At 31.2% G+C, this 24,156-nt stretch overlaps 1 protein-coding gene and 1 pseudogene across 1 annotated transcript; both read right to left on the bottom strand.

Annotated features, from left to right (window-relative positions):
* Positions 1-1,160: 1,160 nt before the first annotated feature.
* Positions 1,161-10,825, bottom strand: LOC128173151 (versican core protein-like). The gene is made up of 7 exons (XM_052838871.1): positions 10,501-10,825; positions 8,703-8,802; positions 5,507-5,686; positions 4,627-4,694; positions 4,402-4,507; positions 2,610-2,853; positions 1,161-2,435 (listed from the first exon to the last, which is right to left on the bottom strand). The coding sequence occupies exons 1-7, from the start codon at positions 10,813-10,815 to the stop codon at positions 2,429-2,431; spliced, it is 1,020 nt and encodes a 339-aa protein (XP_052694831.1). The 5' UTR covers positions 10,816-10,825; the 3' UTR covers positions 1,161-2,428.
* Positions 10,826-15,210: 4,385 nt separating this feature from the next.
* LOC128174005 (neurocan core protein-like) lies at positions 15,211-22,656 on the bottom strand (annotated as a pseudogene).
* Between the last annotated feature and the right edge of the window lie 1,500 nt (positions 22,657-24,156).

Here is a 24,156-nt window from a genome sequence, read left to right on the forward strand (position 1 = left end):
TCATCGGAAGAAAGCTCAAAATTCATTGATTTCTTTTTCTGGGAAAGCCAGTCTGAATGTATGAAACAGAAATCGTAATAAAAGTAATCTGAAATTATTCAAAAATTAACATACATTTGCAGTCAATAATTGATTTAGTTCGTTGTTGTCTTTTTTTTAAATTCAGTTAAACTTGACTTGAATATAATGGTTCAAATTTTGCTCATTTTTAGGAGAAAGAGGAATTTTTGAGTTGTGTACAACAATATCTTCAGGCGGTGTCACATGTTAATAAGAAGTGGGTTAAAATAGTTTCAATCCGGGGGAGGGTGGGTGATGAGTGAGAAAAGTTTGTTGTGTTGCTATTTATATTTTCGAATGAGGAATGGGTTTTAAGACATGTACAAATCTGTTTGATATACAGTATAATTGGATGTGTTCGGTATGTATTTTGTAATGTAAAATTGGATGTTGTCTGTTTAACAGTTGTCGCCTGCATGTGGACATTTTCTAGCTCTCGGAAAGTCTCCTCACTGCTAGTAGCAAACCTTTCTTTTTGAGTGGATTCAGCGGGGATATTATCCATTTCATCCGACAGTAATAACTGAAGCTGCTGCTCAGCATTGTGGGTTGACAGGGGCTGGGGGGGGGGGGTTGATTGGCCTTTGTAACAAGTCATTCCGGAATACTCTGAGATTTCCATCGGTAACCAAAAAAGAAATAACATATTGCCGAGCAAACGTACGATCAGGCTGATAATAATCTATAGTCTGTACCCGTTCTGATTTATAATGAAAACGTTTTACAATAGGCAGAGGGTCAACTTGTTTGTATATCGGTATGTTTGTTTACAAGTACATCGATCGCAGACTATCAATTGATACAGCCGCAATTATGACTTTGAAACAAACATAAAGGGAATACACATTGCTCTAAGGAACATTAAACTGTGTTATCATTTTTTGTTCAAAAAGAGCAAATTTTAAAGATATAAACTCATGATCGACTCGAGTTTGGTATGTGTTTAAGATCTGATAAGTTATTGATGACGCTCGTAGTATATTGGAAATTAATGACCGCAAAATCTCTTTGATCTCGGCAATAACTGTAGTAGAATATATCTTAATATCAAAAGTCCAAAGGCATGTTAATGCTTGATTGAAAAAGAATGTAGGCTTTTCCAATATTTAATTTGTAAAAAATGCATTTATCTTTAAAACTCATTATTTTCCCCTTATTTCATTGAAAATTGACAATTCAAAAAGATGATTCACAGACTGAACATTTTTCATGCAGTAAAATAAATGGTAAATACTAGTAAGAAGAAACTAAATTGTATTTAAATTGCAAACATCTGTAATTCAGTTACTTTGATAGGCCTTTCAATTACACATGACATTCAGGTGATAAATGGCAATCCGGTCAAAATTATGAGAAAATATGTCCAAATCATTTCTATTCAAACGCAAATTTTAGTTTATTATACATCAATGCCCCCTTTTTCAAAGTCATTTTAATTTTTTAAAGTATCAAGCCATTTTATCAAAATTCAAATAAAAATGGCTAACGACACGACTAATAGGGAAAACCAGTCCCTTCTTCAGGACCAAAATTTTTTTTAAAAAATTACATGAGTTAAAAACAAAGAGAACAAAATCTAAAGCTACTACTCAACTACTTAAGAAACTATAAAAAAGAACAGCTACATTATAAACATCTTTCGTTCACATTATTAAAGAAGGTGTTGATACTGCCGCCGATCGCTCTAAAGTAATAGGCGATCGGCGAATGTCAAATTTTGAAAAAAAGATATTTATAAGCAATGATATACTTTAACTAATTTTCTTTTAAAAAATGAAATAAATGATAAGCTAATTAAAATTCAAATTCCGTTTAAAATACTTGTTTGATTTTTTTTTTACACTTTTTAAGTGACTTTCAACGGAAAATAATCTTGGTAATAATTCATTCTTTAAGACCTGTTAATTTAAAAAAAGCTCAATTGGCATGACCATTTTATACTCTATTGATCTTCTTTTAAATACGAGCTCTATCATAAACTATAGAGTAGTACCCAAGTTTAAAGGTATATTCTTTGCCATTTAATATTTTATAGCTTAACAAATCATATCTTCAAATTGTATGTACACGTTTTGATAACAATATTGTGGAAAGTTTAAAACAAATACATTTACATCTAGAAGTCTACATTATGCCTGAAGGATATGCTATAAAAATATACAATAAACAATGCAATTAAATTTTCATGATAAACATAAGTTGACAAAGACAAATTATATTAATCCAAACCAGCTGAATTTAGTCTTATCCACATTTTTAAAAAGTTGTCTCCCTTTGCAAGGTCAAAAAGGGAAATAAACCAACGTTTCTTCTGCAACCAAATCTGGGCATCCTTAGATGAAATCCAAAACCAATTTATTCCTTCCTACTACGGTCTATATATAACAAAGGATAAAGATATGTCATTTAGTTCCATTGAATATGGTTAGCAGATAACTAAATGTTAAATCAATGGCATAGCGCTGATTTCTTAAAACCTTTATCGTATCCACGCAAACTAAAATAATGCATATGCAATTATTCTTTTAAAGACATTATCAATTTCTTACTGAATATCCTTTTCACACACAAAAGGGGTGCCATAACTGCAAGGCCTATCATTCCAAGTCCCGGTGCGCCCAAACATTTCTACACAGTGTTCATTGGTTCCTGTGTTATCTGGCTGGTTGCCATGCCAATTTGTAAATGTAAAATTATTTCCGCTGTCGATCCAAACGAACACTCCTTCAACCTGCTGATCACTTCCACCAATCCATACAGAAAACTTGAGGATATCTGCAGTTTCTAAATTTACTAGATACAAAACAATCAGAAAAGAAGAAAAGATTAATCGGTCATGGTTATTTATTAAAAAGAAAATGAGTAGTATGCAACTTACTGTGAAATATTGTAATATAATTATCTTTGATATATTGATATATTAAAGTTTGTGTACTACCACTATATATATATATATATATATATATATATATATATATATATATATATATATATATATATATATATATATATAATCAAAAAAAGAAAAAGAAAATGAACAGTTACAAAGTTTCTTTTCACTAGCGCTTTCTGGATTTACATCCTTCTTTAGGTGAACGTAAATAAGTTATGAAATTGTTTTCCTTAGAAATGTTAACTATGAAGTCATGATGTGATCACAGTCTTTTCAGGGAGGGAATAAATACATGACGTCATAATACAATAAAAAGCTTTAAAGTTTGAAAAAAACTGAATTAGACAAAATATGATAATAACGACATCAATAAATTTACAAAGCCTGGCTAGAAAAAAAATAAATATATATACAGATATTCAATGTTTGTTGAGTTTTGGGGGGAAATGATTTAATAAAATAGTTCTCTTTCACAAGTCTCTTGGCTGTTGAATCGGTTTTAAGTTTATAAAATGGGAATACTTCATAATCTCCCTTAGCACATCTATCAAAATGTTCACTGCAAGGGGTGTTTCTAGTACTGGGATCATTGATCTGTTGGCGATGGACGCGCATGCGAGTGGTAAGTTGTGTTCCGGTTTGGCCGATGTAATCTTCGCCACAGTGGTTATATGTAATACAGTAAAGCAGATTTTTGGATTTACACGACATATTTTCATTAAGTAAACATAAAAAGTCTTGCCACATTTAAAAAAAATAGAATCTCCTGTCTTTAGATAAGGACACGTACCGCACCCTGAATCTCTGCATTTGGAAACAACATATATTTCTGGTGTTGAATTAAATTTTGCTCTAAATTATCCTGAAATACTAATAGATTCGGCCATAGAAGAAGCAAAGAAAATACCACATAATATACTCAAAACAACCAAAAAAAGGAAAAAGATCCATTTTTAATATATTTCAAGAAGCAAAAAAAATTTTTTCTATCATTGACCGGGATCAAGAACTTACACAACTTATTAAAAAATATGACCTATTCCGTAGCCAAAGACAACCACCAAATCTAAAGAAAAAATAAACAAGAGGAAAATTTTAATAAGTTTTGCCGATCTTTAATGTTTTATATTGTATTATGGCGTCATGGATTTATATCTTCCCCTTCCCTGAAAAGACTCTAATTACATCATGACGTCATAGTTAACGTTTCTAAGGAAAACAATTTCATAAGTTATATACGTTCATTTTTACCAAAAACAATTTTTGATTATTTATACCGTGTGATATCACATTTCACTCTTTTTCCACAAGGCTTTTGTTTCCACATAATGTGACGGAATTGGCATATTATACTGACTCATATTTACTAAAGTCTGACAGGTATGGCATTTAATGAAGGATTTACCAAAAGGTCAACATAAATGTGGTTTTTTGACATTTTGTCATACTTGATATCCCTCTGAAATGTTGAATAACCAGAGTTTGGTGGATCCAGTTATTTTCTTGAAGTGAGTTGATCTCTGCAATGTACGCCCCCTTGGATTCACAAATTTCCTAGAAATATTGGTAAAAGGTTTAAACACGATTTTTTCGTATGCAAGGATTTTCCATTTTACACAAAGTGTAATGAAAATTAGGAATTTAAAAAAGTTCTTATTTCATTAAATACAGACCTTAGCATTCATCCACGTTTTTTTGTCTGCGAACAGGCGATATATGTGATTACCAAATTGTGCCCATCCTAATATAAAATAAAACGTCTTTTACATACATGTAGGTGTTTGTTGATTTTGCAAAATAGTCTGTTAAACTAGTTTTAATTTTTGTTTGTTTTGTTTTTTATAAGTTAGTTGTGAATTTTGCATTTTAGTCTTTTTACCCTTTCCGCCGTCCATAGTATGTTCACCAGCCGATCAAGTAACAACAATTTGTGAATAAATCAATGTAGGTAAATTGGTTTATTATTTTTGGGGTAGAGATATTTATAGCGTACTTTTAGTTTGTTTCTCGTATTTGGAAAATTTATCGCGAGTTATTATTATTTGCTTTTGTTTATTAGTATGCTGCGTCATCTTAAACTGTGAAATTATTAAAACAATTTTCGTTTATTGGTAAAATTTAACAGGTTCGTGGGGACGTAATTTCGTGTTTTCTCTTAGACCTTTCAAAGGGAACTAAAACTTTATAACATTTATCTACTAATTTGAGGATGAAGTTAATTCTTGGATTTAAGGTACCCAAGCATTCCATGGAATCTATGGACCACACAATGTATGCACCGCGAAATCTCATAACTATACAGTAGTATGTTAAGGCGAACAAATTTGAGCTTAGGGTTTAATATGGGTCTTATCTAGTAAGTTCGGAATTAGCTCAAAGTAAACCCTGAAAGTAAACTAAGGATTATGTTGGGGTTTACATTCTGTTAGGTTGGGTCTGATCGATACGATACTGTTTACGAACACAGAAGAGAGTTATTTTATTAAGAAAGTACTACCGTAACAGCAGTTTAAACTAAGTCATATAGTGTTAATTCTAAAAATAAGGTGTTACCTGGTTCCTCACACAGAATGTCGTATTTCCACTCTCCGTTCGACTGACACACAAGACGACCAGATCCAAACTTTTGGTAACCGTCAAAACAGGAGGCGTGTATCCTCCTTCGTAAACCAATGGCGTCTTCGCGATTTTTTTTATCGGGATCCATTCCGTTTCGTTGTGGTATTCCACAGTCTTTAAGAAAAAACTCCAGTTTACGTTAACAGTGTCAATTGCTGAATTTCATAGACAATCCTTTACCTAAGGCATAAGTTCAGTGACTCATAACACACTTGCTAAACATTATTTTTATTTAAGTTTAAATTGTTCACAATAGGCCTAAGCAGAACATCGCTCACCTGAGCAATAAAAACATTACACTTTGTCTTAAGTCGTTAGTCTTAAGAGTATCAGTTACAAAATATAGATAACGTTGTTAAATATATGTCTTAATTTGTATATGCCTTCAAATTGTACTCAACATATTTTTAAATTTAACATTAAGCTCCCTTTGGTTTTCCAGTTTTTAAAAATAAGATCTTTTTCTATCAATTCCTCCCCATGGTGACACACCTTTCCCCTGAAAATCCTTATTTGAAAAATTAAAAAAAAAAATACACAACCTGAGGATGCTTCAAGCTAAATTAAATTTCTCTGGCAAACTGGTTTTCGAAAAGATTATAACAAGGGTTATATATTCCAATGTTTAAATGTTGACATCCCCCCCTCCGCTATTATAGCCCTACCTTACCCCCGGGTATATTGATTTGAACACCCAAGCTACAGATTTCTTAAAGAATTTGTTTTTGAGAACAAAAATTTTGAAAGACTATTATATTTTGTAATAAAGGATGCTTCCGAACGAGTTTCAGCTTTCCTGACTGAATGGTTTTAGAGAAAAAAAACCAAATTTTCAATAACTCCCAAGGAATTGTTTCCCTTCTTAAGAGTCATACAAATCATCAGGGTACTGCAAGTGCTGACCTGTTTTTTTTCTTGACTTGACTTAATGACGGCAAGATGCTTACCTCCCAAAAAAATGAAACTATGCATTTCTCAAAGTTACATCATGATGTGATATGCTTGGCAGTTCTTTAAATGATTTCAACTTTGTTATTTGAACAGTGATAAAGAAAACAAATATTGAAGTTGTGTAGTATGAGGTTGTAAGCATTAATTCTTTTATTATTTATTTATTATTTATTATAATTATTCATTTATTATTTATTGACATTAAGCCCAACAGAATAATTTTGTTGAAATGGAACACTGACACTTGTTGATGAGGGTGTTTAAAGAGTTTAAGAGTTTCGTTTATAAACAGTTCACCAAATTATCAAAAGAAGGTACATGTTGTACTTATTCAAAGCGCTTTACATAAAATGGGGGTATATTCGTTGGTTTCTCAGGCATGATTCACATTGGTACTTATATTCTTTACAAATGTTACGTAAAATATTTTATATTTACATTCAACTGTGCTGTACTTAATCCGTAAAGGTAGGTTGTCATTGCCATATGAAAGTAACTTTTTATCAATATTAACTAAGTCTAGCATAAATAATTGATCAAAAAGGTATCTCGATCTAGAGTTTGAACAAAGAAAAAAAAGATACTCATCCTCTCTTACACCACATAAACAAAACGGATCATGTATAATATTACGTTTACAAAGATCATAATTTAATACACAGTTGTGTATTATTATGTTGGTATACCGTTTAACAAACGAAAAATAAACAGGGGGTTTCGTAACATTAGAGTATGTTTGCAAAACAAATTGATTCAGGTGGCTGTCCAGGCTTCTATATTTAGTTAATTCTACTGATTGACAGCATTACGTAAAAATGATTTGTTTTTAGTAAATCTAACCTACACTTAGGAACATTAAAATGATCCGTGTTTCTTGTGTTGTATTGTGATATATTTTCCCGTTTGCCATGAATGAATCAAATAAATAGTCGGACAAAGTTCTCATGCTAAATTTGAACACTGTTTTCATTTTAGCGATGTAGGGTTTGGTTTGTAAAGTTCCCCACCCTGTTTCTAAATAAAGCGCTTCCTTTATTAAAAAAAAATGACAACCCGGTAACAGTTCGAGCACACACAATTGAAACTTTTCAAGTTCGCCTGCATCAATCACAGAACATCCATCCCATACAATTTAGGCATACGCAAGGGTAGGTCTAATAAATGAAATATATAATTGAGAGAGATATTATCTACTAATTTTATAACTAAGTTTTTTTAAAAGTCCTAATGTTTTAGTTTCCAATATCATCATTGTATTTAGACCAGCTGAGATTTTGTAATAATGAAAGTCGTAAGTGCTGATGAGTCGGGAAAAACTCTTGTCTATCGCCTTCAAAAAGTAATTTAGGTAAAACAGAGTTATGCTTCTTAGTAAAAAAAATCCTTTCTTTTTGTCCGACTGAATTTGAAAAGGACGACGATTCTTAATTTTTTAAATCCTGATTTTAAAAAAGTTCAATGCAAAGAATATCGTTTGAAGAGTATTAAAGCAAATTATCAGCAACTAATCTACACATTGATACAAGTTACATTTACATATTTGTTGATAAAAATATGCCTTTTCTACTTATCCCAGGTAGTAATTGTTCAAAGTTTTCAAAACAACCACAATAAGTATTTTGTAAGCATGTTTTTTGCGTGTTTATCATGATAGGAGTTGCTACAACCTAAATTAATTTTTGTGAGTGATGCCCACCGAGGGGTTATTTTACATATTTATGTCGGTGCATTTTGAAATTAACTGTAGTTGGTAAACTATTAATAAATTATCGATAAAGTGAGAATGTGTTCTGTTTAGAGAGTCCTTTTAACTCGTATAATAAAATGACCGTGGTGGGACGAAGATCTGTTTTCAGCACGTGTCAATTACTGTAACTCAAAATCCACGTGGTACAAAAAAAAAACGATATACAATTATTCCGGTTTGTATGACCCTTGAATTTCCGAAAGCTCCTAATTACGTTAATTAGGTATGTGAAAGGAATTTTTAGTATTTCAACTATTACAATCAGCGTAATTTCTTATTCCCTAACGATACAATTAGGGAAATCTGAAGTTATTCGCATATGTGTTTTCAGCTGTACTGTCTTTTTAACTTAGATAAAAATACTAAACTGTGTGCGTATTCATATTTTCATTTGTTTCATTTGCATAGAGACTAACGGATTTATTGGTTTACCTGACAAAACACATTCATAGAATTTGTCCTTGGAATATCTCTTGTTTTTACATGTCTGGTTCATATGACAGTTTGAGTTTGCACAAGATCCAGCCAGATCCTACAAAAGTAAAACACATTTGAACATGACACAGAACTAACTGTCAATATTGATTGTTCAAACTTATTCGAAGCATTTTTTTATAACTCATTGTGCACAATTTATGCATATTTGTTCGAATATTTGTTTATTAATTCTTAACAAAGTATGGAAAATGTATAAATATATTTCCCAATGAATGATTGATTTTTTAAGATTGGCTTTGTGTGTAACGTTGCTCGTTGGCTGTTAGAGTTATCCGCTCTTACACCACTTCATTCACGTTTTAGTTCTTTCCAGGTCGTCCATGTGAAATCAAGTGTCCTTCAGTCTTAATCTCTGTAGTGCTTGATAAATAGCACGGTTAGTTGAAAATCAAACCCTTAATTTCATCAGTCGATGTAATCATAACATAAGGGTGTGTGGAATGTTCCGTTACGATAATTTCTGTCCTGTTACAGTAAGAGTTCTTTGTCAAAATGATTCTGGTTTGTCTTATTTCTGACATCCCCTCCCCTAAAATATTCAAATAAACGATTTATGTTTTCTAATTTTATGATTTATTTGATCAAAGACAATTTGCCAAAATGTGTATTTTTTGCATCTGGTTTTGCTTTTTAACTTAAAAAAAAAATACAGACAAATTTATAAAATTGTGACGCTCTTTTTTATATAATTTGCATAGTATCACAAAATTTGTAGCTTTTGAATGTGTATGGCCGTTGACATCTTGTAGACTCGAAGTATTTCATGTTGTTTTTGTTGTGTTTTGTAAAACAATTGCGAAAGATTTTTTTTAAAATGTCAGTTATGGCTAAAAATATGTTTTGCTTTTTAACGTTTTAAAGATTCTTATTTTGATTTTTTAAAATAAACAATATTAAGGATCCATTAAGACTCTTTCTGTAAGTTAAGTAAATGTTTCCAACAGTGAGCTTAATTTTGACCATCCACGTTTTTGTCTTTTCTCAAAAATTGTTGGGCTTTTCTTCACTCGGAAGCAATTCAAACCAAGTATACTGTAAATTCCTTATATTACGCGAGTACTTAATTCCGCGATCTGGTGGTTTTGGATCAAATCGCGAGAATATAAAATCGCAAACACGGAATTTCCATCCTTATTTCTTATAGATTTGAACTCTTAGAAAATAATAGCGAGGTTTTACAATCCGCGAAGGGTGCTTCTCGCGATTTTACGCGGATATTAATTCCTCGCGGTTAAATAGGAATCTACAGTATGCCGTTTCTGTCATGATGATTTATTTTGTGACAATGCACTCGCCTCTCACCACTGCGACCTTAATTAGATACTCGTGATCGACAGTTGATGTATATGAAAGGGTATATTGGACGCCTGCTTAGAGAAGTGGGGTTTCACCGGGTATTCAGGCTCCCTTTTACATCGACGATCTCCTCACGCTAACATGCTTGCCGACGAGATAAATTAATATAAGTTGAAGAACTTATTTGTCAACCGTGGAATAAAGAAAAAACTTTGTTTTCTGTTAACTCCGCTAATGCGATTAAGGTAAATGATGGAAAATAAAGAACATTACGAAATACAATATGTATCATTTAGAAAGATAGTGTATAAATATAAAACATCAACAATTATTCAAACTTCAACTATGATCTTGAAAACAGTGACGTTGTTGAATTAAAAAAAAAATATATAAAAGGTTACAAAACTGTACAAGAACAACAAACGGTATGACTTACCTGAGGCCAATGCTCCTTTTCACTGTAAACCCATCCAGCGCTCACCTCGTACTTAGCGACCAGTCTGTTTTTATTCTCGTAATTAGTTTCACAGAAATTAGCCCCTTTGAAATAGTTGACAGATTTACACCGTGGTGTTACCAGACATTCTATAACACAGTCCAAGAAACTGAGTTGTGCGAAGGATTGGATCATTTTTCTGTCCAGTCTATGGCCCCACCGAAGCTGAGAAAAGCCAGGCTGTAGGCTTCCATTACATGGTAAAATAAAACTGACTAGAAAGCACAGCCATCTCGAGATTTTAAACAGCAGCATTGTACTGAGGAAAAAAACACATGAATGTTAAAAACTGTTGAAAGTTCAACAGTGGAACATTTGACAAGAAATTGTATCTTATATCACGTTTTGGATAAATTGCCGTTAGGCCTTGGACCAATCAACTGGTATTTTTAAACGGAAAGAGCAGATTGGATAAGTAATGCGAGAACAGGAAAAAATACAGTATTGTCATTAAAAATATTGATCAATCTGCTATTGAATTGGTTTAACAAAGGATCTCTACACGACAAATTATATATGATTGATCGAAAATCCTGCATATATATATATATATATATATATATATATATATATATATATATATATATATATATATATATATATATATTTGATGATGTAGCCCCGCCGTTTTGTAATAACATAACTGATGTGTATCTGACATTTGTTATATCAAAGTCCGGAAAACTGAAACCAAGGTTAAATTTCATTTCCGTACCATTCTTTTTAGAGAGAGCCGAAGTTTGCATTCAATACTCTGTGCATTATTCAATAGCAAAAACATTTAAAAATATGATATGAACGTTTTGCTTGAAGAACAATTTTTCTGCACTACATACTCATTTCCGTTTGTATTCAAAAACTACAACTGCATTGGTTAAAGAAAACAAAGGTATAGAATATTGGACAATCCCAATTGTTTGACAGGTAAAAAATAACAAACTAAGTAACAAATTGCTTAATCAATAAAATAGAATTGTATAGTAGCTTAACGTCTAGGAAACTGATCTCAAAGAGGGCATTAAATTTTTGCACTTAAAATAGGCAATTTCTATAACAGTTACAATTTGATTTTAAAAAAAATTGAATATCAAGAATTTTATAAGATAAATCCAGTTTGTCTAGCTATGTATTCAGTATCATTTCGACATTATAAAAAGTAGGGGGTCAATGATGTCAAATTTCATATATATATCTTTAAAGGTAAAATTCTCGCAAAATTTAGCTTGAAAAATTCAGACATTTTCTTTATATCTGCATTATTTTATGCTTAACGTCTATCAATCTTTCAAGATTTAATTTTGTACATGTCACACAGGACCTTCAGAACATGTCACAAACCTCTCAAATGTTTAAAATGTATAAAATGAATAAAGTATAATAAAAAGAAAAGTATATTGACAATTTTTAAAATTCTTGTTTCTGTAATTAATGTATAAAAAAAACCTTTTACCCAAAAATATATTTCCGCCGAAAATTTGTTTGTTTTATGAATTCAGATGGATTTTTCTATGAACGTTATGTATAGTTACATAGTTTTGTAGACATACACCCTCTAGCAATAGAATTCAATGTACGTTTGCTAATTTATGAATGTTTCATGTTTAACGATTCTCAACTGTAACTTGTATTCTGCAAAGTAATAGTCCGAGATGAATGATGCATTTCTGCATGTTTATACATGTAATCATATAGGACAAACTATATGAATTCATTTATTATAGAGTTAAGTTTTTCAACTAAGATAATATAAATTATATTGAATAAATCCACGAAATAATAGTCAAGCAATTATATCATTACACGTTCCATCTATGACGCAAACAATGAGACGCTGGCTAGCTTCATCAATTATTTAAGTCAAAAGATGGAGTTACATTTTACAAGAACGCTTCATTTTAGCTCTTGAAAAACTCATTTGCATCGATTTCTTGCTAGAATATTTGCTATGTTTGATACTACAAGATTTTACTGTGAATATCACATGAATATTCTTTCTCCTTGATATCATTTGTAAATTCAAAAGAAATGAAATAGTTGTTTAAATGTTTGATTACTTCCCTTTTTTGGCATCCAAATTTAATTCAAATGAGAAAAGTTTTATAAGTAATCAAAATTAATAGCGATAAAATTATCAAACGTGTACTTATTTGTATAAGTCAGCTGTCTTAGAGTCTCAAAAATAATGTTTACGTTTGACTAAGAGACTATTAATTCGGTGTTAAGTGTATCAAGTATGACTATCATATAAATAGTTTACAATCAACAATAAAGGAATCAAATGCTTATTAGATCATCAAAAATATACTTAATTTTAACAAAGGTAAGTTTTTTTATTTACTGAATCGATGAGAACATCTACGTTCCTAATTTGAGAGACAAGCCTTTCAAGCTTGATATCATTGGAAGCCTTCGAGTTTTGCTATACGCACACTTATTGATTTTCAAAGTTATTACAAAGTTATTACAAAATTTTGACTAGCAGTTTAAAAAACAAGACCCGTATCTCTCCTATTGGAGTCACTCTAACAGTTTTGAGGATGGATTTTTTTATGAATTATATTCAAAACAACTTTTGTTTGTAATGAGATACATGTAGATATTTTTTTTTTGAGATGTACATAATATGAAAGTCATGAAATGTTTCTTACTTTGTTATAAATCGTAGTGTTTGAGTGTCAAACACTTGTATTGAAAGCAGTTAGGAATGTGACCACAAAAGAGCCTGATGTTACTCAATGTACCATATATCAGTTTAAAAATCTGTTTAAAATCTGGGTTTTCTGGAAATAAAGGCTGCTAGTATAACGATTCAAAGAAAATTTTAGTTAGCTCCCTATAGCCGTAAATCTTCCATTTGGTGATATCTTCTCTCCTAATATATACAGCTGGTGATATTTTGAGATGGACGAAGAAATCGTATTAAAATAATCAGATTTCATTCGTTTTAGAATTTATTATACTATGCAAATATAAATTGAAAGAAACCAAAAAATGGTCTTTTATTAAAACCTAAAAAAAAAATGATCAGCGACTGTTTTTTTTAAAGTATAATAAAATAACTACAACGACAGAAATAGCAATAATCAAAATGGTAAAGATCTAGTAAGTTGTCGGAACTTGTGTACTATTCATTTGTATATGTATCGTTGTCACGAATCAGTATCTATTGTAATTTTTTTTTGCGTATTAGTATCCTGTAGAAAACATTTAAAACATTCTTTTGTTACTAGTTTTTATACCACTCTGAACAAGGTCTCAGCCACTGTTCTGGTCAGTTCTTTTTCTACCGTTTAGGTATCTTATCTAAACTGCCGCATTGCAGACCTGGCAGACAGTAGACACGATTTCTCCACTACAAACCAATCGCAAATGCTTTGTAACTTGTAATGCTATAGATTCTTTTTCATTAATACGAACAGAGACAATTGCAACTATTTCGCCAGTAGTTGATAGTAATTTGTAAATAGATCACACTTGTGCCACCCTTATTTATTCAAAAGTATAGTTTCTTCAAAGAAAGAGGACATTCGATCTTTGATCACAATAGTAATCGCTTCAGGCCCCATTGGAAATTCATTCATGTTTGCACAAGGCAGACACATAAACTAAAACTAGACTTATGTCTGCTACCCCTTTTTGGGCATAAAACGATTACAAGATTTCTTTTCTATCCTGTGTAAAACTGTCTATCTCTTTCCAGTTTTTGCCCATTTGTTTAATATCATCTCCAAATCTTTCTGCCAGGTGTTCATTGGCCTGTCCCTATTGCGTATTACTTCGGGGTTCCAAAATAAGACTTGTGTTGTAAAATTATGTTATGACGTGCTTAGAGTATCTTCCACCTTGCACCTTCTACCGCCACATCCCCACAACATAAATCCACAAATATTAGTTTATAAGGTTATCTATCAAAATGTACTTAACCCCATATGCACGCTGACATAAATGACGAAAAATAATAGCATCTGTGAACGGTTTTGGAAATATATAGATATTGAATAGTACGCTATCGGATTTTGAATAGGGTTAAATTATAAAAATGAATAATACATTCGCAATCTTTACTTTTTTGAAAACAAAGTGAAACAAATTAAATGGCTGAATATATAAATTGGAGAAGGAGCAAAACATCACTATGTAAAAGATTCATAAAACATGATATGAAGATAATTGTCATTGGTTGGATTGAACGTATAAAACACTTTGAGAAAAATAAGATTTCATTTTACAAAAATATCTTCTAATTCATCTGAAGCATAAATAAACAGTTCATAACGTATAACACATTCATTTAAGGTCTAAAATTCGACCTTTCAATTCCACATTCAAAATGTAAACAAAAGCATTGTTTTCATAATAAAGAATTGTGAGCTTATAACTCAACGAATGACTCTCAAATTTTGGTTACATATTAGAAATGCCTTACTTAATTATTGTAAACATTAAAATCGAAAAAATAATTTTTGACCTTAATCGTGACCATGCCCCTTTAAACTGCTAAGAGGTCTGCAGCGTATATAGGGGTTGAAGGGATAGCGATGGTGAAAAAGAAATATGGCGGACAGTGCCTATTAACGAGCGGTGTTCAGCTTTAAAGACAGAACCAAATCTACAATGCTCCTGTAAGTCATCTATATACATGTATGTATATCAGTTTAAGTTTTTTTCACATATAAAATGGGTGTTGTAATCACATGGCCTGCCATTCCACTCCCCAGTAATAGCTAACATCTCAATACAGTCTTCGTTGCCTTTATGTTTATCTGGGTTATCCGATAACTATTTTGTGAAAGTGATTATATTTTTACTCTTGCTCCAGATAAAATTTGACTCCCTACTCTTGTCACTGCCACCAATCCACACTGTACAGTTCCCTATATTGTTTGAACAATGATCTACAAAACAGGTAAGCAAGCAGTATTACTCATAGTTTGTTGTTTATCATCTCGTGTTTGTCTTATTATTGTATAAGCACAGACTCTTTGAGTTCGCTGTTGTAGATACAAAAACCAAGAATTTGATGTCTTTTGTTATACAGATGTCACTTTCATTTTTCCCGTATAATGATGACCGGTATTACAGATTTCTACGTAAAAACTTGACTCGGGCTCGATACTTTTTTCAGTGTTTCTTTATATCAAAACAGCAAATACAAAAAGACGTACCAAATCAAAACGCGAAAGGTCACAATAAATGCATTGCACAGAGATACACAATCGATTATGTTAAAAGTGACTTTTTAGGGGCTTTTTCAGAAGTTTTATACAAACAACCATACATGAGATGAATAAAATATTTTTTATTGAATGTGTGATAATTTCAAATTTTCTTTCCAACTTGCTGAATTGGTATTAATACGGCAAGAGTACAATTTAAATTCATCATTTTGACTTGTTTGATAAAACGAATATAAAGTCACAAGATGTTGACATGCACATTTCATATATTTACATACAGCTTCATTTTGATTACTGTTACAGTTAAATGGATGTCTCTTGAAAAATTCTAAACAATTACTGACAATCTCATTGAAGTATTCAAGTAATTACAACTTGTGTTTGCTTTTTTCAGTTTCTCATATTTTTTTTATATATATTTAATGTATATTATTATTATACTTATTTGAGATTTGAAAAAATAAGCATTGGATGAATAGGCAAACTAAAGAAAATAATGGAGCGGATTAAAACTTAGAATGCACAAATTTTGTATTCAAGTACTTGTACTTACAACATTGTTTGCTATTTTTCAAACAATTACAATACAAATTTAATGTTTTAACTTTCTTGCATTAAATATATCTTGGAGTATTTGACATTTCAAAAGTAGGCTTACTCATTATCGGGAGAAAGTGTTGTTGAACGATTTTATCATAGATCCAAGTGTTTTCTTCCGACGATTCGATCTCTACCAGATATGCATCTATTGATTCACAGTGGTCCTAAAAACGTATATTTGCATTTAAAAATTTAATGTAATGTGTTTATATATCATATTTGCTTAATTTACCTGATAAATATTCAGTTTAACCTTTCTTTACCTTTGCACTCTCCCAATTCTTCTTTTCTGTGAATAAGCGATAGATATGATCCTCGTTCTGAACCCAACCTAACGAATGAAAATAACATCCGGTTTCAATACATTACTCTATAAAGATCAATTCGTCTGCATCAGTTAAACGTTAAAGTGCACTGAAAATAAAAATGTGAAAATAAAACTGTAAGGTATTCTTAGAGCTTCTGAATAGATGCAAATGTCACCTTCAAATGATATACATGTATCTCAATTAAATATGTCTTACGTGTAGTACACAAAAACAAAATAAAGATGATTATATAGTTTCTAAATCAAACGTGTTTGCAAATATTGGGTGCGTTATTCAATGCTTAATTATTATTAACACGTACCTTCTTCACATGCAATTTTTTGCGTATTGCCATTCTCCGTTTGACTGACATATCAGTCGTCCTGAACCAAACTGGAAGTATCACGCAGAACACGAGGCGTGTATCTTTCTGCGTATACCAATGGCGTCCTCACGTTTTTTTCTACTCAGATCTATTCCTGTTTTGACAGGTATCCCACAATCTACAACATTTATAATAATGATGACTTCAGCTGCGTTAGTCTTACTCAGGAGTGAGTCCAAATGTTTAAAACTCTATGACTTTTTAAAAAGTTCATAAAAGTGTAAACTGTTAACAGATTATATATTTACTTATCATTGACAATATTTTTATTCCCAAATCTAGAAATCAGAGTAACGCATTTTTATAAATGAAAATACAAAAATCTATAGTAAATGAAAGGCGAATGTATGCATTAACTTTTTAGTTACATTGGCAATCTGGTCTAATTAATAATAAACCGTTTCATTACCAATAAAAAAAGAGAACATGATTTCATTTCATCATGCATTTTCATGTGTAAAATATGTTTTAACCGTTTCAATTATAAAAAATCTAATTGATGCCGCCTATAAAGGTAGTATACCAGTTATGTTATCTAATTCTTAAAATGATTGGCTAATCAATATGTATGAAACTGTTCCTCTATCTACAAAATAACAAGGTGTAATAAATAAAGAAACATATGAGGAGTTTTTGAAACTAACTGAAGTTAATGGCGGAAAGACGTTGTCCGCCTACTTATTTGCTAGTCGAAAACATGAACAATAAATTTTTATTAGAAGTGAATACTCCATCCGCCAGCTCTAATAAGGAACTTTAAAAAAAAAAGATCAATTGCTTTTTATGAATGCAATTGTTACATACTATATTCCCAACTTTCTTTTTCAAATGATTAAAAAAGTAAAATAACCATAACAAGTTAAATCTGCTATTGTATATTCAAATTAAAAACAAATTGTGTATGCTCTCTTGGACTTGAATTTCTTCTTGTCCTGTATCTAGAACAAGGCCAAATACATTTACTAAGATAGTGGACATTCATCTAGTGTTAGTTCCTGGTAAGTTGTTAGAACCTTGTTCAAACTTACTGCATCTTATATATCCAAAAAAAAAGGCCAAGACCGCACCTGATGGAACACAATCACATATTTTGTCTTGTGTATATCTCTTATGCTTGCATGTCTGGTTAATTAGACAGTTTGCGTTTTGGCAGGCTCCGGCAAGATCCTATAAAGCAAACAACAATGAAGTTTATATGCAAAAAATGTCTGAGGTGTATTCTTCTATATTATTATCTTTTTTTTCTTTTGGTAAACACAACTTTTGTATAAAAATATTGAAAATCTAATGAGTATCCAGTTTTTAAAATCCGTGGGTAGTTTAAAAGATATATTCTGTTTCAGAACCATTTATGGCTTTTTTTTTTGTTCATTTCAAGACTTTACAATGAAAATTCGGACTAAAATAAAGGAATTTAAAAAAAATTCTGTTATACCACACTATAGTTATTGATCTTTTGGTAAAAAAAAAAGGCAGAAACCAATCATTCGTGACAAAAATAAGGAAACCTTAAGTTGGGGAACAAATATTTTGACAAGACCTGGTGAAATATTTAACAACCAATTTTTATAGAAGACCATGAAAATAACAAATTGGACAAGCTTTTAACTAAAGTCATCGCCGTCGTTTACAAACTGCCTCTTAAGTATTGTTGTATTGTATTCGATATAGTTGTGACACATGTATATCATATACCTAGTAGTGTATCAGCCCTGACACACGTGTTTTGGACTAAGTGAGACAGCAACCGGAAGCTAGGGCTGTATTGCCCTCGGGGCTGATATTTCTTTGTCTCAGCCCGTCGTCAAGGGGGTGTATTGCCCTCAAATTTGAAATTGATAATTTCCATATATCTCTGCTTTAAATTAAGACTAGTTGTGAAATAACGATAGAATAACGAATACATAATACAAATTATCACCTTATACGTCTAAATATTTTTATTTATTATCAAAAATTGAGAAAAAAAAATAATTCAAAAATAGCGCCAAAGAGTGATGTGTATCTAAGTAAGGGGAGGTAACCTACACAACAGTTGTGTATTTAGAACAATAGCACGCTTTATTTAATATCAATCAACGTTTAAATTATGGATGTTATAGAGAAAGATGGAACGAGAAAACCAGAGATTAGACTGTAAAAATGAAGGGGTAAAAGTAATGGACGCGCTTAAGAACGTTCTCAAACAACTTTCTAGTTGCTATAACAGTACGGATCTTTATGAGTTGAATCTGACGGGAAACTTACGAAATCCCAGTGAAAGAATTTGACTCATAACGAAGGTGCGTAAGAGGGAAGTTTCTCTTGCGATAATTTTGAATTCTAGAAGATAGTGCTTCATTTCAGACGACAGACTCCCTTCTATTGTATTTCAAATGACGATGGTTTGTCAACAAAGTCCGACAACTCTTACAGTTTTAACACATATATATAAAGAAATGAAAACGAACAAATTTTGTAAATCCGAAAAAAATTTATAGCTTCTTCATGATAAATTATATCCCTTATTTGGAATTTAAATTTGAATTAAAGTCTTTCATTATAGATATATGATATAAACAAAATCACACTTTGGGCCGATATCAACCGCTAAGGCTGATATCAGGGCCGAGATCAAAACAAAAGTGTGATATTCTAAATGTATACATGTATCCAATTGCTGCCAAAATACAATTTTAAGTTAAATATTCAAAAGTTTATCGTGCATTCATTTTGTTTTACCGGGAATATCTATTGTGTGCTTGTACTGAACTGGGCAATTTCGTCCGAAACAATTTTGAAAACGTGTTGAAAGTTGCATCTCAACCTTGATATGATAAGATTTTTAAAACTGTGCGTATATTTTATAACATTTTAGAAAATTACCCTCCAAACAAATCAATACGTATTGAAGAGGCGAAACGCTTATTTAATGAGGAATCAAAGAGCATCGTTTTTATATTTTTTTTCCACAGATGCTAACTGTTATGTATTAACTGGCTCAAATGTAACAATGTATCAAAATCCGGGACACTGAAATCGGGGATACATAAATATTTTATTCCTGTTTTATCATTTATTTAAAATTAAAGGCGCCGAAGTGTAGACTTTCTAAAACACAGTATTGTATGATGACACAAAAGCTAGAGAACGCTGAAGTTCCTAAACAATACCGTGTGCATAATTTAAATGGCATTTAAAAGCTTTTTATTATTTTTTTTAAGGTTTATAGTACATATCAGCTTGGACGATCAGCAAGAAAAAAAATCAATGAGTTATGGATGTCGTAAAATCAATCAAAATTAATCATTGTCAGGTAAACAGTACATATATGAATGGATATTTTATTTCTTAATCCGATATTTTGGTGTGGAAACTACGTGTTTTCTACTGTGTCGATTTGAATTAAAAATATTATTGATTTAAAGAAACACAGTGTATTGTTTTGGACAATTTCGTTGTTATGGCAAAAATTAAAAAAACACAGTGCATATACAATATCAATTTACATCAGAAACACCAATTGCTAAAAAAGCTAATCTTAAAAAGTAGTCTAACCATGTCAAAGCCATTAGTCTATACGATATAGCATTACTTGAAAAAAAAAGTTATTGTCGTAATAAAAGTAAATATTACAGAAACTAAGCATCGATAGTTTTTCTACAACGAATAACTTCTACAAATGCCATCAGTACAAAAAACGATGGAAAGGAAATTACAACGATCCAGACATCATAATGATCATAGTAATAAAACTGTTTTCTCAATTAATAGTCGCGTATTCAAAATAGTTCAAGATAATAAATGCAACCGACACTTGAAAACAAAACGATAATTCGGTCTTTTTAATAATTTGCAACAACCCTTCATTTCTGAGTCAATACTTTATAAAAAAAAAAAAAAAAAAGAAAGAAAGACTAAATGCAATAAAAATACTGCCATTTAAAATGAAAATTGATACTTTGGTCTGATTGGGGAATTTGTAATAACTTTTCAACTCTCAATTTAAAATTTTTGAAAATTAGACAACAATAATACATATAAGTTTATTGTTATTGTTCAAAATATGTTTGTATATCTAAGCGCCAACCTTAAAACACTAAGTCTGATGATTTAAAAAACAACATTAACTTCTAGCATTATGCTTGCGAACAATGCTTGCTTGAATCAGATTTATAACGTTTTATTTTTTTATCTATTGGCTCGAAAATGAATATGATCTTGATATGATATATGAAAAAAAAATAAAGTCAGAGGGAATCGTCTACGCTCATTTTTATTTGAAGGTAATCGTTTGTCTAATCTCGGGATATTTAATGTTCTTATAATTTAGCGTAGGTATGTCATATTTTTATTCAACAGTTTTATTTGCTCAAGTCATGAGGCATTCATGCTTAAAAACAGGACCACAAATCAAAGTCTATTGTGTGCCAAATGTGTATGTACTTCATTTTAAGATTTTTTCACATATTAAAGGATTGACGTAGTCACATGACCTATCATTTCCTTTTCCTAACACCTCTATACTGTCTTCATTGCCATCTGTCACCTGGAGTCGACGATATCCATTATGTGGAATAAACAAACGATAATAACAAACCGTGAACCATTTCAAAAGTTCATTAAACGAAATACAAATTCAAACCAGAGCAACACTGACCTCCAAATAGATAGAGGTACGATCAGGTGCCTAGGAAGAGTGAGCATCCTCTGCCGACCTGTCATGCCCGCCATGTGCTCTTTGTCGCAATCGAGAAAAAAATCGGAAAGGTCCGTAGACAATATTGTGACTAATTATGGTGTAACAGTTAGTATGAAAAACAGCATGTGACCCAGTGGAATATTGCACTTGCTGACAAGGTCGTTGTATCGACCATAGAATTTACGAAAACATGACTTCAAACGAGACTGTTGTAATCCTTTTTTGATTATCAACTTGTTAGTCAGTAGCTTGCTTCGTCTTAGAAACTGTTCATAAGATGAGCATGTTCTTGCATATCGAATCAACTGAGAGACAAAAACACCATATGCAGGTGATGAAGATATACAGCTACATAAGTAAGGAAAGATGACTATAAAAAAAATTGAAGTCATTGCGTTTATCATAGTTTTGTTTTTATGTTACCATCAATGTTTATGCCCAGTAAAATATCCAGATATGTAACAGATGACGGGGAATCTGTGGTATCTTTTATTTCGAGTTCACTTGAATATATCAGGTCGACGTAAGCAGAGAAATAACAATTGTTAATTGATAATACGTCGTCGATATACGTGAATGTTGAATTGAAGGCGACAGCGAGTGGTTTATTTTTTTCACGTACAAGTTTTAATAAATTCATCTTCATAAGAATACAAAAATAGATCTGCTAACAATGGGGCACAATTTTGCAAACAGATAACAGTATCTTTTTAAGAGTGGTTTTTTCACTCTTACTCCAGATGAAGTTTGCCTCAGTGGACTGATCGCTGCTACCAATCCACACTGTACAGTCATACACATTACGCAAACATTAATTTACAAAGTAGTAAACAAATAGTAGTATTCATAGTTTGTGTCTTATCAAGGTTGTTCTTGTTGATACAGTCTGATAACCAGCACTTTCTCTTTAAGATACTCACTCACAGTTGTGTCCATATGAGTCATGCGGCAAATTTTACTATTTGCACATGTTTTGTGTCTTGAATTACCGTATTTACTATGCAATGACAACGTCGTCTAAATCTTTTGTCACACGTTGATTACTAAAACGTTACTTTTATCCCGTCGCATTGAAAATAAAATATTTATATAGTTACAAACATGATGATTCAATTCCACATTTTTCTCCACATATGCGTTAGGATATTTATCAAAAGAATAATTCGACATCTAAAAGTAAAGCTTATTCATGCCTTGCTTAGGAAATCAACATAACGGGGATATAATTATATATAGTGTTTTTCAATATACATGCGTAATGCTTTCGTATTACATTTATAGCGCTGACTAATTCTGCCTTAAACAGGAATACTTGTATTTTATTTCAATTAAATCAATATACAGTTATTGAAACCAGTATCGATCTTTTTTCTTGTCTTTAAGAATCTTTGCAGGTACCGTAATATTACATGATTGTATCACTTAAATAGTATTGAATGTTATTGACGTAATCCTTAAATCATATCCCCTTAAATATTTATATGCTGAATAGTATTTATATCTTTTATCATTTACGTTCATTGAATAAAATCATATTGCATTGTATACATGTAACTTTTGTCGATGTTGTTTTCGTATCAATATAACTTTTGTGCATCTTATGTGATCAATCATAAACTCAATTTGTGTTCCTTTTCACTGTCCATAGTCCCCTTCTCAGTTAATAGGCAATATATATGATTCTCATACTGGAACCAATCTAATGAGTGACAATTACATCTAGTTATATTACTGTATAAAGAACAATTTGTCTTATTAGTGAGAATAAATTGAAGTGCGCTGAAAAAGAAAGTTCCGAAAACATATAAGATATTGTAAAAGCTTTTGAAAAGATGAAAATATCGCCTTTACTGATGAATATCCTTAAAATTTGTCTTTATAAAAAAAAAACGACATGTCATTACTCATTCAACTTTTTAACCAGTTTAAATTGTTTTTCATAAGTTTTAATCGTAAGATTGTTCATCGCTCATTACAAACCCTCATCATAATTAGAATACGTTGAAGTTAGTTGCAATGTAGCAAATCAAGGCGCATTCGTTCCAATGCTAATGTTACAAAATACTATGAAGGTACTTTTGAAACATTTCTTTGCATATGTTGACTGTTTTCTTTTAACTTGTGTCTTCTATATTTTTTTTCATAGCCAAAAAAGGAAACAGAGAACGCTGTATGGACACATTTCATTCCAATTCTATACGTTGCCTTGTTGAAGTTTAGTGAAGCTTTGCTGTATACTAAAATACAATATAAAAGTATGGGTCAATCAAGGAAAACTGAAGTTTTCAATCATATACTTTGTGCATGTAACCAGTGTAAATAATACATGTTATTTTTCGGTGTTTTTAATTACTTGTGTGTATGTGTGCGATTGTTTTTTTGTACGGCGTCATGTCCTTGTGTGAATGTCCACATGTGTTTTTATTTATGTTTACATTGTGTGAC

Source organism: Crassostrea angulata, chromosome 2 (assembly GCF_025612915.1).
Source record: "Crassostrea angulata isolate pt1a10 chromosome 2, ASM2561291v2, whole genome shotgun sequence".
Taxonomy (NCBI): Eukaryota; Metazoa; Mollusca; class Bivalvia; order Ostreida; family Ostreidae; genus Magallana; species Magallana angulata.

Coding starts and splice junctions, on each gene's coding strand:
- LOC128173151 (XM_052838871.1), bottom strand. CDS start 10,815: ATGCTGCTGTTTAAAATCTCGAGATGGCTGTGCTTTCTAGTCAGTTTT. Junction 5,687..8,702: donor CTATGAATGTGTTTTGTCAG/GTAAACCAATAA, acceptor TTTTTCTTAAAG/ACTGTGGAATACCACAACGA. Junction 2,854..4,401: donor ACATTTCAGAGGGATATCAA/GTATGACAAAAT, acceptor TTTTGTATCTAG/TAAATTTAGAAACTGCAGAT.